This window comes from Micropterus salmoides, unplaced genomic scaffold (genome assembly GCF_014851395.1).
Source record: "Micropterus salmoides isolate LMB-PRFRI ecotype aquatic unplaced genomic scaffold, ASM1485139v1 Ms_hic_scaffold_19, whole genome shotgun sequence".
In the NCBI taxonomy this organism is placed as follows: Eukaryota; Metazoa; Chordata; class Actinopteri; order Centrarchiformes; family Centrarchidae; genus Micropterus; species Micropterus salmoides.
The window spans coordinates 9,730,819-9,743,602 of NW_024041039.1; the positions used below are offsets into that span (position 1 = coordinate 9,730,819).

General features: G+C 36.8%; 1 protein-coding gene and 1 pseudogene across 3 annotated transcripts; both read right to left on the reverse strand.

The window, feature by feature from the left end:
* LOC119910802 overlaps positions 1-2,513 on the reverse strand; it is a 3,420-nt pseudogene extending 907 nt beyond the window's left edge.
* A 1,892-nt stretch (positions 2,514-4,405) lies between these two features.
* Positions 4,406-12,376, reverse strand: LOC119910381 (dnaJ homolog subfamily C member 5-like). 3 transcript variants are annotated; one of them, XM_038728980.1, is made up of 6 exons: positions 12,189-12,376; positions 11,723-11,849; positions 10,049-10,262; positions 9,581-9,734; positions 7,754-7,807; positions 4,406-5,802 (listed from the first exon to the last, which is right to left on the reverse strand). In XM_038728980.1, the coding sequence occupies exons 2-6, from the start codon at positions 11,830-11,832 to the stop codon at positions 5,732-5,734; spliced, it is 603 nt and encodes a 200-aa protein (XP_038584908.1). In that variant the 5' UTR covers positions 11,833-11,849; positions 12,189-12,376; the 3' UTR covers positions 4,406-5,731. The 3 variants fall into 3 exon arrangements, with proteins under 3 accessions (XP_038584908.1, XP_038584907.1, XP_038584909.1); XM_038728979.1 differs by having other exon boundaries at positions 7,754-7,810; XM_038728981.1 differs by lacking the exon at positions 7,754-7,807 and having other exon boundaries at positions 12,189-12,375.
* Between the last annotated feature and the right edge of the window lie 408 nt (positions 12,377-12,784).

Below are 12,784 nucleotides of genomic sequence, written 5' to 3' on the forward strand. Positions count from 1 at the left end.
GGTGGCAGCCAGCAGGACTCCGACACTTTGCACAGATCTCCCACCACGTGGACGAAAGCTGCCTTTACACTTGCGTTGCCGTGGCTGTGATGGTGGTGGCCATGCCCCCAACGTTTGTCCTTCTGCAGCTGGCTGGCGGGAAAGCCGTGACTGTGGCCATGTGAGGCCCCAGACTGATGGAGAATCAGGACCATCCTTAAAAAAAAAAGAAGGTCATAATTAGTTTTAGAACAGCGTCTGACTGCTGCTGACCACCCTCTAAACAAAATAATCCTGATGGTGAGCTCATGGTACTCACAGGACATTGACCGCCACAGCGCAACCTGAAGTTATCAGCATGATCTGACTGTCGATGTCGTAGTCTCCGTCAGTGATCCTCTGAACGGCTGATATGACCAACATTGCTGTCAAAGCCCAGATGGACATGACTGACAGCAACATGCCCAGAATCTCTGGTTAACACAACAAGTGAGAGAGTCATACTACACACATAAATATTATACATTATATAGAATTAATTAATTTAAATGTGGTATAGGGCAAATACTTTTATTCATGATACAGTTGTCGTAAAGCAGATTTTGTAGTCTAGTTGATTGAAAATGATGAAATAATTTATTTATAATAAGTGTATTAGGTTTAACTATCTAGAAGCTCAGTGACCACAAAAATATTAATACGTTTTAGGAAGCAGTACAGTTATAAGATGGCAAAGTCACCTTTAATATCAAATAAACAGGAAACTGTGAAAGAGCTGTGGTCTGTAAAGGAAATTATTAAGAGGCTTGAAAAAAAGCTTCATTCAGCAAAAACTCAAATATTTCAAATCAAAGAAATCCTAACATCACAGTATTTATTGAACCAGCTGTAAAGTACATTTTTCAACACAAAAGGTCTAAATTTTATGTTTCAACCCCTTCTCTACACTGGGAAATACTGACTACTTTATTTTTGTAGGCATTAAAATAGTCAAATTTAAATATACTGAGTGTAAAGATACTTGAATCAGCTTATGAAATTCCCGACACGCATTTGTTGGTTTAAAACAGCAGATTCAAACTCCCCTGGGTTGCTCAACTCCCCAATCTCACCTGCTCGATGCCACCCAAAGGTCATGTCGTGTGTCTGAGGCCTGGATGACAGCCACAGAGAGAAGATGCTGATCATGATGCTGCCAAAATCAGTCAGAAGATGTGCTGCATCTGTCATGATGGCCAGACTGCCAGCTGCGTATCCACCTGCGGAGAGAAGAAATCCCTGCAGACTGTCAACAGAAGATGGTATGTATCAGTGTGAATGTGTGTGTGTGTGTGGGGGGGGGTTGTATTACTATATTCAAGTGGTCCAATAAGATGAAACTGAGTTTATATTTTCAAAACAAGTCCTTTTTAGCTAATAAGAGATTTCAGACATTTTTTGCCTCAGTTTGACCATTGTATTGTACTTGCACAAGTACAAATTTGAGGTACTTGCATTAGTATTTCCATTTTACTTTACACTTCTACTCAGAGGCAAGTATGGTGGTTTTCACTCTACTACATTTGTCTGACATCTTTAATTACTCTTCAGATTACAATTTTCCATACCATGCATCTTCACAAAGCTGAAAACATACGGTAAATGGTCTGTATTTATAGTCTTCCGACCACTCAAAGCGCTTTTACAATACAGTACGTTACTTTCACAAACATTCATACACTGAGCTCGAACGGAAACTAATATTCACATACATTCATACACCAGCAGCCATACATATGTACATATAGTATCTATGTATTGCACCTGGTCAAATTTTAAAAAAATTACTTTGGTAGTGTCATCTATAGGAGTGATCATATCTTACTTTTTTCTTTAGATGCAAAGTAGCAAGAAAATATATATATATAGCTCTCAGATAAAGTTAATGGAGTAAAAAGTTCAATATGTACAGTAGGCCTACAAGTTCAGTAGTTAAAAGTAGTTAAGTTACTTTCCATCACTGTGACTTTTTCCTAAAGCACATTACAAACACCAAACAGGATCCCTTTTCATTGTCTAGCTAGTATTTGATAAATTTATGACAGCTGAAATCAGTTTTTCATCTCACCAATCACCTCTCCGGTCATGAAAACAAGACTGACAGCGCAGGCGATGAGAAGCTTCCTTCTGGCCAAACATCTGGCGTCACTTTCAGCCCTTAACATCACATTCGTCTCCTGGCAGAGCCAGTCAGGCTGCCCCAGGCCTTCCACACTGGAGGCATCTTCACTAAAATCTGATGGCGAGTCTGAATCATTTTCACCAGGAGAACTCGTCCTGAGAGGAGACAAAAACTAACAAATTATCTTTAAAAAACAAAAGTTAGAAAATGATTAAATATGTATATTAGTAAATTAAAAACCATCTGTGCTGACACATATGAGATAATAAAAAAATTACAACATACCATCTTAAAGGCTCCAAATGAGTCTCAATCAGATGTTGTTTCTCTGACTCTGTTGATAAGTCCATATGTTCAGTTCACTTCATTCCCTAATGTTTAACTACTGTTTAAGTGAATCTCACAATCTGGTCTAACGTGTTATCTGACAGGGGTGGAGCACAACAGGAGCCAATGGCAGGTTACTGAGCCCAGAGCCACTGGTCACTAACAGCAAACTTAAAATTACGAGACAACTTTATGATATTTCCAGTATCACCCAAGTTTATTTGATCAGACAACATTAATTTAATGTTTAATTTAATTTAAAACAAACAGTTTGAAAACATGAAAAAAATTAAAGAATGAGAAAATACCAGAGAATTTTGTGATGATATAACTAAATATATAGGTTAAGTTTTCTTATCAAACATTTCAAACCTGAAGAAGAACAAAAAAAAACAAAAAAAAAACATTTAATCCCACTGCAATGTATTCTGGCACATTTAAATACATTTCTGGGATTGTTTAAACTTTACATACATACACAGGGCTATCTGTGTATGTATGGTTACCGAACAAAAACAGATCAATGCTAATAATAATGCACATATACTGTTGAATTTGTACAAAATGCAAACCCTTTAAAACACAAACCCAACCTCCACCCAGCAGAAATAAAAAAATATGTAACATGATGAAAGGTGACATAATTTAAGGCATTATCTTAATATACACTCATTTTGTCACAAAACTTCCAATCAAAAATACACCTCTGAATTTACACAAAAATTATTTCTGAACGATTTCTGTATAGAGCGTGACATTGCGATACATACATGCAATATATCATGTCATATACACCACAGAGAGATCAATGTCTTTGAAATACGACCTTGACACATCTGGAGCACATCACCAGGATCAAACAGGAAAATCTGGCAACAAATGAATCTCTCTTAGTTGTCTTGTATAGTCAAGTGAAGCAATAATTTGTTGGTTTCAGCATCAAGTTTAGTGTTAGGAAAAGCATTTAACAAAATAGATGATTTGTGGGAGCTTTATCAATACCTGACAAAAAATTATTTGCCCCCTTGTGTTTTCACACTGTGAAGTAACTTTTTTGTGCAGATACAGCAAACAGTACCACCCGTCTCTCTTCAAGAAATAGTTCCATATATTGGAAAGTGCACTTATTCGCATAATTTACAACAGTTAGATGAGAAGATTGATGCCACTCTTGTGTCTCGGTCATGTTAGTATGGAGCTGCAGCCAGGAGGCAATCAGCTTGGCTTAGCATTAAGAATGGACATAGGTAGCCTGGCTCTATCCAAAGTTCAAAAATACACCTATCAACACCTCTAAAGCTCACTAATGAACATGTTCTTCTTTCTGTAGATCTGGTTTTAAGGAGAATTACATGCTGGAACTATTTCTTGACATCCATCTGCCCAGTATTTCTGTGGAGGGCGTCTTTCGACTATAACGCAGGTTCGGAACTGCACTGTGACCACCAACCTTCAGAAAGATAGCATTAGAGGTTCATTTTTGAACCAGACTAGCTTTCCCCCCCTTGCTTCTAGTCCCTATGCTAAGCTAGGCTAATCACCACCTGGCTTAAGTGCTATTCTTAATGCCATGTTCATGTCAAAGAGGAGTTACCACAATTACCAGTTTCCAACAAGTAGTGGGATTTTTCTGAAAGCTACCGTAACTCCAGGAAGCAAATTTTATGGGCGATGGTAGGTGTATTTTTAACTTTAGACAGTCACGCTTGATTTTTTCCCCTGAGCTCAGCTAATTAGCTTCTGGCTCCAGCTTCATACTGGGGGTACTCAAAACACAAATATGGACCTCTCATGTCGCCAGTCTTTTGTTCAAGGTGATTTAACTAAACTTTTTGAACAAACTTGAGTTGTTCAATGACGTGAAGAGTCGAAAGTCGACAACATGGGAATCTCATCTAACTTTCAGAAAGAAATTAAAAAAGCATCTCTCTCACAATGTTGAATTATTCCTGTTATGCCATTGTTACTTTATTCATTCTCATTGGGCTATTTACAGGCTTTCAGCCAAATATGCAACAGTGGACACAGTTGACATCCAAACATTTAAAAAACATATTATGTCACAACATACTTTACATGAGGAATATGAACGGAAATCTACATCAATTAATTGATTTAATGCCTTTATTTTGCTTCTACAATATGTATCTATGTGCACAATGAGTAAACACCTTGTAAGTCTCCAAAGCTGTGTTTCGACCAAAGGAATGCCAGGACTAGGAACCTTTGGAGGAACTCGCTGCTTTTCCACCGAAGGGACCAGGGTCTAAATTTACGATTACGGCAGATAATGAATCTCCTTAAAAATCCCGTTCCTCTGGCAGGCACACACAGATGAGTGCAGCAGATGATCTGCAGCTCTTGTCGGCTGGAAATGTTTAAATAACCTCGCGATTTTATTTTTGTGTTGCTTTCTCTGTGCTGGAGTTATTTTAAGAACTTTATGGCTTTATCCAGTTTGTTATTAAATGTGTAACAAACTTTATCGTATGTCTCTCCATTATACTCCCACACAAAAAAGCTGTTCTAATGGTCACGCATAGCCTATAGTTTTTCATTATATTCCAATCAAATCTGATGTTCATTTATAAATTTTGCTCATGGATATTGGTTACAAACAATGATGCCTGTGCATCGCTTTGTACGGCGTGTGGGCCTACAGCCTATGTCATTGGTTAATTTGCCTAATCTTCGCAGGTCTTTAGACCACAGTGGAAACGCACAAAACAGTGGGCTGAATGAACTTTTTAGTTCCTTGAAAAGAGATCTGGTGCCTTAAAAATCCCGGGTACTTTTGGTCGAAACGCGGCTCAAGTGGTTGGCATCTAAATATCCATTAAAAAAATATTTAAAACATTTCTGACCCAAAAGCCACCTTGAGCAGACATTTTCTCAGACCAGAGCGGCAGCTGTATTATTTTAAATATTAAGTTTAATTATTAAAGTGCACGTAAAAAAGAATTATTCCAGAGCTTTGTCACTGCAGTCCAAATACTGCCCAATATTCAAAAATAAAAGTAAAAAAAATAAATAAATATGAAAATGGTTCACAGACAAACCCATTGACACTATGGCACAATCAAATCGCTGCTTGATTCATTTAAACAAATTAGCCTCTGAGATGAATACATTTTCTGTTTCAACGACATTCTCTGAGAAAAACAAGTACATTCAACATTTATACTCATCATCAGCCACTTTGAAAATGATCAATACATCTTCTGATGATGAAACGCAGCCCAGACTCTGAAATTCTCCACTCACTCATTCCTCAGCCGACTGAGCCCGCTCGGAGGTGCTGCTGGCTGGCTGAACCACAATTGGTACATTTTTACCTGGAGGTGTGAAAAAATAAAAAATAAAGACAGCTACAGTTTTTATACTTTTATTTATTTCTCAGAAGCAGCAGAGCTGCTTGCTTCAAATGAAAAAAAGAAGAACCTTGTTTATATCAACAGAGAAGATTTGTTTTTCAAATGGAGAGCAAAAAATATTAGTTTAAACTGAGATGAGCTGACATTTTTTACAGCACTTCAAGCAAAACTGACTACCTGATTAATGGAAAGAAATGATAAATTAATCACTCATGAAAAGAATGTTAGTTGCAGCCCTAAACACAGCGGCATCCACCATTAATGCCGCCAAGTTAGACACTATTTAAGGACCACTTGTTTTATCTTTATTTATCACTATGTATTTGTTACCATATAATGTGTGTGTAGTGTTTGTGTACCACTACACTCTCCACTCATGGTGTCTCATTGGAAGGCTCCTAAACATGATAAATGCATTTCTCTGTTTAATAATAGCTGCAAATTAAATACCTTTGGATGGATATTTTCTTGATTATTTTTAATTTAGTCTATAAAATGTCAGACAGTAGTAAAACATGGTCTTCCCAAGGTGACATCAATGTCTTATTTTGTCCGATCAAAAGTCCAAAACAATCAGAGGACTAAAACGCCAGAAAATATATACAGTTGAAAAGTTGGAACCAGTGAATCTTTGGCATATTTTAAGATATTTTGTGGAAACTTTATAGACAAAGAAATTAATGGAAAGAATTATATACAAATGAATTGATGAAAATCTTTGTTAGTTGCAGCCCTACTAGATAAAACAACGGAACATAAAAGCCTAGAAAAATAAAGTAAAATTTTTAAAAAAGAAGAATATAGTTGATTCTCGTGTTGCTGAAACAAAACAATAGCTTAAGATAAAATAAGCTGCACAAAAGACTTAAATCAATAGCTGTTGCACATTTTTGTTTTTAGTAGCTTCCATAAAGTGACGTCACTCAGATCAGTGGTTCTCAAACATTTTGATGTGAACCTAACACCATGCATTAAAGAGTAACGCTACTGTATGCATATGGTTTATAACATTTTTTTTAAATTGACGGACACCAAGAGGCTTAAAACTACTTCCATATTTGAGAAAATGCGGGTAAAAAGGTTGATAACATTTGTATAGTAGAAATATGCCTTTTTCCTAATTCAGATAAATCATGAGTAAATCACTCACTTCTGAAATGATCTCCCAAATCCAAACTCCCAGATTGGGAACCACTGCTCTTGATATTTAGCATTTTAGTATACCATTTATAACATTGTCAACAGTGATAAGTGTAAGCAAGCAAAGATATGAACAAATAATAACGGTCATCCTGGACTTGTAGAAAGGTATTAATACAGTTAAGTAAAATGTTAGTACATGATTTGTCCAATACACAGCTCTAGGTCAGTGGTTTTAGAAGCCAAAACATGAACTCCTCCACGGTGAAACACTTCAAATTGTGACAGATAAGTAAAGCAGCGCAGTGCAGCAGTCAGTGTGGCAGTGAGTGTATATTACTATTAGATTACAGCAATGCATCTTATTTAATAAGATCGTGATATGTTTGTAGCGTCCTGTGAAAACCACGTATCATTAAGAAGTCAACTTTTCATGAGCTCAGAAACCTTCAACATAACCAAATCTGGAGATACATAGTTTTCACTGGGCAGGAAGGGGGTGAAAAGAAACTAGTAACTAAAGCTGTCAGTCACATGTAATGCAGTAAAAAGTACAATATTTGCTTTCAGTTGCATCCTGGATTTGTAGGAAGGTATTAATGCAACTAAGTAAAATGTTAGTATGTGATTTGGAAAACACACAGTGCACGCTGGTGTTAGAAGCCAAAACATGAACTCCTCCACGGTGAAACACTTCAAGTTGTGACAGATAAGTCAAGCAACGCAGAGCAGCAGTAAGCTAAGACTTTACTTGAAGAGGTGACAACTTTACCTGATATGTCAGTGGCGGCACTAGCGCTTGGCTGAATAATTATTACATCGTCTCCTGCTGTGAAAGACAATTTAACACTGAGCAAACCCACGCATGTTTTTCCACAAACAAAATGACTCAACTCACTGTCGTGGCTAGAAACACAAAAAGGACGCTCTACATTGCTATGACCACAGAGACACAACATTTAAGGGAATCGTTCGACATTTGGGGAAATATGCTTGTTCACTTTCTTTCTGAGAATTAGAGGAGAAGATCAACACCATTCCCATATCTGAATGTTAATTATGAAGATGGTTGATTAGCTTATCTTAGCATAACGACTGAAAATAGGAGGAATAAGCTAGCCTGCCACAGGTAACAAAAATCCAGCTGCCAGAACCTCCAAAGCTCAGTGATGAACATGTTCAGCAAAGGTTTCTCCTCCACCTCATCAATATTATTGCTATCATTGTTATTACTATTATTACTGATATTTGTATTATTACCACTAACAATACTATTATTTTACATCTCTATGTAAAACTTGCATTGTGCTACTATGTGTTTTCTTTCCGTCCACCCATTCTTGAGTTTAGGTTCTGCACGAGGTTTCTGCCTGTTAAAAATTAGCTTTTCATTGTTCTGCTTGCTCAAGGTGCAAATTGTCGGGTCTCTGTAAATAATATTACAGAGAGTATGGTCTAGATCTGCTCTATAGGAAAAGTAAAATGAGATAAGTTCTGTAATGATTTAGAGCTTTATAAATAAATTATATTGAATTATATCTTGCTTGTTTAATCCTTACAAAAACTTAAATTTCAAAAACAACAATTTGTGGATTTGTGAGGGGCTGTGAGCTGGACAGGAGCAGTGACCATCTTTTCTCCTGTTTCCAGACATTATGCCAACCTGAGCTAACTTTATATTTAGGGTACAGACGTGAGAGTATTGATCTCCTAATCTAACTCTAGAGCAAGAAAGTGAATACACATACTTCCCATCCCCATCAGGATTCATTGTTCACTATAAGGGCTCTCTGACCAAACATCAACGCTGAAAAACCACAAAGTAAGTTGCCATTCAGAAATCCTGCAACTTACATTTGTCCCCAAAATGTCCATCTTTATTCACTTTCCAACAAAGTGTTATTTCCATTACTAATCACATTAGACATTTAATTCAGTTAAAGGGCACTACAGAAGTACTTACACCCATATTTTACTGCCTCAAAAGCATTTCCTAATTTGGACAATGGATGCATCCAATTAACAATAATGAAATTTTCTTGTCATGCAACGACTCCTGTTTCCAGATGAAAATGTATTAGTAAACCACAAACTGATGAAGCTTTGCTGTAAAATAATCACAAACTACTGTGTAAATGTGAACATGCTGTGTACAGTTTACCGACGTCTCATTAAAGATTTTTTTAGTTCAATTTCAAGCACTTTGTCCCCAGTTATTTAGGGCCACCAATGTTGAATGTTGCCATCTGCTGCTTAAACACCTCCACTTCAATTTATATTTAAACAAAGCAAGTATTCACTGTAAAATATTACTAATAGAATATTTTAAATGAATGATTATGCCATTGTGATGTTGTTTTGGCTTGAATCAGATTGTCCTGAATTATGTATTAGACTGCCAATCCTGGATTTCACCAAGACAGATTTTGAATTACTAAACCAACAGAAAATAAACAGCTATTAGCTTTAGTTTAACTTACTCTTACTCCTGATGTGAACAGACATTAGCTAGAAAATGTAACATGTCATTTTAATTCACAGGAAAATATTTTTTTAATTCTGTACACTGACGTGAATCCAAAAGAACAAAGTCCCTCACCTGCATCCTGTTCTCTGATCTCTGCCTCTAGGTCCTCGGGGTCCATATGAGTGAAATCTTGTCCTTCTTTTGACGTTGCGCACGCTCCACAGCAGAAACAGCAGCAGCAGAAACAGCAGCAGCAGGTGAAAATACTGCAGCACACAAGAAGTGCCTGAAAGAGAAGGGAATTTATTTCAGAATATATGTGATCTGTATGCCAACATTTACTACACCTACCAAAATACAATACTGAACAACATGAATGCACTTTCTCAAGAATTTATGACAATCCTTGGCAAACACAATTCCACATGACTTCAAGCTCAATTCCACGTCTTAACACACAATTACTAAACAACTGAAGTAAAATTTTATTCAGACATTTGCTCAAGGCTAATTCATTGTATGCGAAAACCGTGGCAATAAACCTGATTCTGAATTTTCACCTGTTGCACACATTTAGTTTCTGAAATCACATCCTCTCACCTTGAACCAGCACTTGGACATGAGGGCGTATACTCTGGCGTCATCGTTACCAAACTGCTCCGACATGTAGAGCCCCATGGATCCATACTCGTTGTAGATCTTCCGTTTGTTCTCATCACTGAGGATGGAGTTGGCGTTGTTGATCACTTTGAATTTCTCAGCAGCTTCTGGGTTGTCTGGGTTTTTATCAGGATGATGCCTCAATGCCAGTTTCCTGCAAACGAGGGAGTGAGGGTTTGAAATATGCAGTTAACTTTGAAGCTATTCCACAATCACATCTGAACAACAACTTCACAACTTAGAAGCTTAATTCAAATTGAATGTACTTTTCATTGAATCTGGCCTTTAAACTAATGAGATCTACGTCAATAAGTTTTCTTTTCTTTTTAATTCCAAATATATTGCAGCAAAACCCAAAGCTTAGGAACTCTGAATATTGATAACATCAGCTGCTGGGTGGTTTCTTCGAACAAAAAGCATGAAGCTATTCCAGTTAGACTTGTAATGGAGCCTTACAAGTCCCCTCTCTCGCCAACGCACATTTCTACCTAATGATGACATTTCCAAGTTTAGATATTGTTGCACCATTAGTGCTGAATTGATAGTGAACTAAATTACAAGTCAACTGACTTAAATTAACTTAATTAAAAAGCTTTTCAGTCCTTTGTCGAGAAAATGCCTCGTTCCAGCTTCTCCAGAGTGAACATTTTACTGTGTTTTATATCCAGGTCTGAAATGAGGTCAACAAGATCAAATCTACTGTACTGTTTGTAGGAATTTGGGGGTTTTGATCATCTTGAGAAGAGTTCACAATCTGTAAAGTTACATACCGTAACACTTCAATTAAAAGCCTAGTCCAAATTAGATGCCTGCCCCTTTTACTGGCCCAGTGTGGCTACACATTTTTATAGAAGTTCTATGGATGTATAAACTTGTCCAGCGGTCACCTGCTTGAGCTAGTTCTAAGCTGCTTAGGTCATACATACTAATAACAAATGTTTAAACTTTTGTCAATATGGACATGCTACACATAATAAGATCAGTTAGATTCTCCACAATTCAACTATTTAGTCCATTTTTTACGGAAACAATGAACACCAATGTATTATTCATTCAGATTTACCGGCATGGCAAAGAAAGGCCTGTCCCATTCAGACACAAGAGTTCACGCCTGGGCTATTAATTTAAGTTTTGTGGTACACATTACACAGAGTGGGTTTTGGCAGGTTCTAAGCTGGTGTTTAAATGTGTTTTCCTACAGAAAGAGTCAAGTTACGTAAATGTATTTAGTATTACTCTATCCAGAATTACTGTATATCGTGGCAGTGTGGAGGATAAAACTAAATAAACTGAACAGTAAGTCAATTAATAAAATGAAAATACTACGTCACAAAAGTTATCGGTGGAGTTGGTGGCACCTCTGGAGATTTTCCACGGACCTTATATCTAAATCCAGGCTACGGTCCTGTTTGTATCATTGTGAACTGAACATCTTTGGGTTTTAAACTGCTTGTCAATCAAAACAAGCAACTTAAATATATCACCCTTTCTGACATGTTACAGACCAAATTAATAAATCAACTAATGGAAGAACATGTACTTACGACTTAGCCTAATATGTAATAAATTTGCTCAACTCTAAATGGACAGATTAATTGATCTTTATGAACACACCTGTATGCCTTTTTTATTTCTTCTGGAGATGCTCCTTTCTCCAGGCCCAGGACTTTGTACAGGCTTTCTCCTGCTGTTGACATCTTACGCTGTATGTTTGGGTCCTCCATGTTTCAGGATTTGGCGGCTGTGACATAAAAAAACGCAAATACTTCCTAGTATCACTTCCTGAGTAACGTTACAGATAACAGATAAGTAACAGCTCGTAAATTCGGTGGAAGTGGTTAAGTAAACAACTATAAACGTGACATAAAGCCGGCTTTAAGTCCATACAGCCCATAATACTAACCGCGTAACTACTGTCTGTTTGTTAAGAAGAAAATACACAAATTGTATATATTTAACTGGGTTTGTTTGGATAAACGTTTCCTCAGTTCATGTTAAACCCTGCGGGGTAACAAGACAAACTGCTAACTGACTTAGCTAACTTTAGCCGGGCTGCAAGACAAAGTTAAATCTTACGTACTGGATTAATTAATGTCGTTGTTTTTGGTCGAATCATAGAGTCCGAAGTGTGTCTGTTGGCTGTCTTAAAGTTTGTTCCATGAAATACAGTTGGTTTCTTCTGTTGAAACTTATTTCATCATGAATCTGGGAAAACTCTTCAGAGGAGCCGCAGCGGTGAATCAGGAAGTTTGAACAGGAAGGAATCCTCATACGTCATTGATGAGTTTGCGCGCGCAGCTGCGTTTCAAATAAGCAGGAAGTATTTTAATAATGAATAATTAAATAAAAAGGAGTAAGGTTATGTGTATCATAGTATTACTGCATATTTTTTCTGTTTCAATGTACAATTTTTTGTTTAAGTATTGCTAATTCTTACATCACTAATAACTTTTTATTACTAATTATAACTATTGGCCTATCTACTAATCAAAGGTGGAAGAAGCATAGGTGTCATTTGCACTGAGGACGCTGCGGACATGTCCCCACCCCTTTTTGAAAGCATTTGTTAAAAAAAATAAATGTTCTGAAACAAAGATTGCAACAAGAAAAATTACTGATAACTACATTATATTCCATTTTTATATTTTGAATTGTCACCTGCTATCTGAATTTTGT

Coding starts and splice junctions, on each gene's coding strand:
- LOC119910381 (XM_038728979.1), bottom strand. CDS start 11,832: ATGGAGGACCCAAACATACAGCGTAAGATGTCAACAGCAGGAGAAAGC. Junction 7,811..9,580: donor GATCAGAGAACAGGATGCAG/GTGAGGGACTTT, acceptor TGTCTTTCACAG/CAGGAGACGATGTAATAATT. Junction 5,803..7,753: donor TGCCGCCACTGACATATCAG/GTAAAGTTGTCA, acceptor TCACACCTCCAG/GTAAAAATGTACCAATTGTG.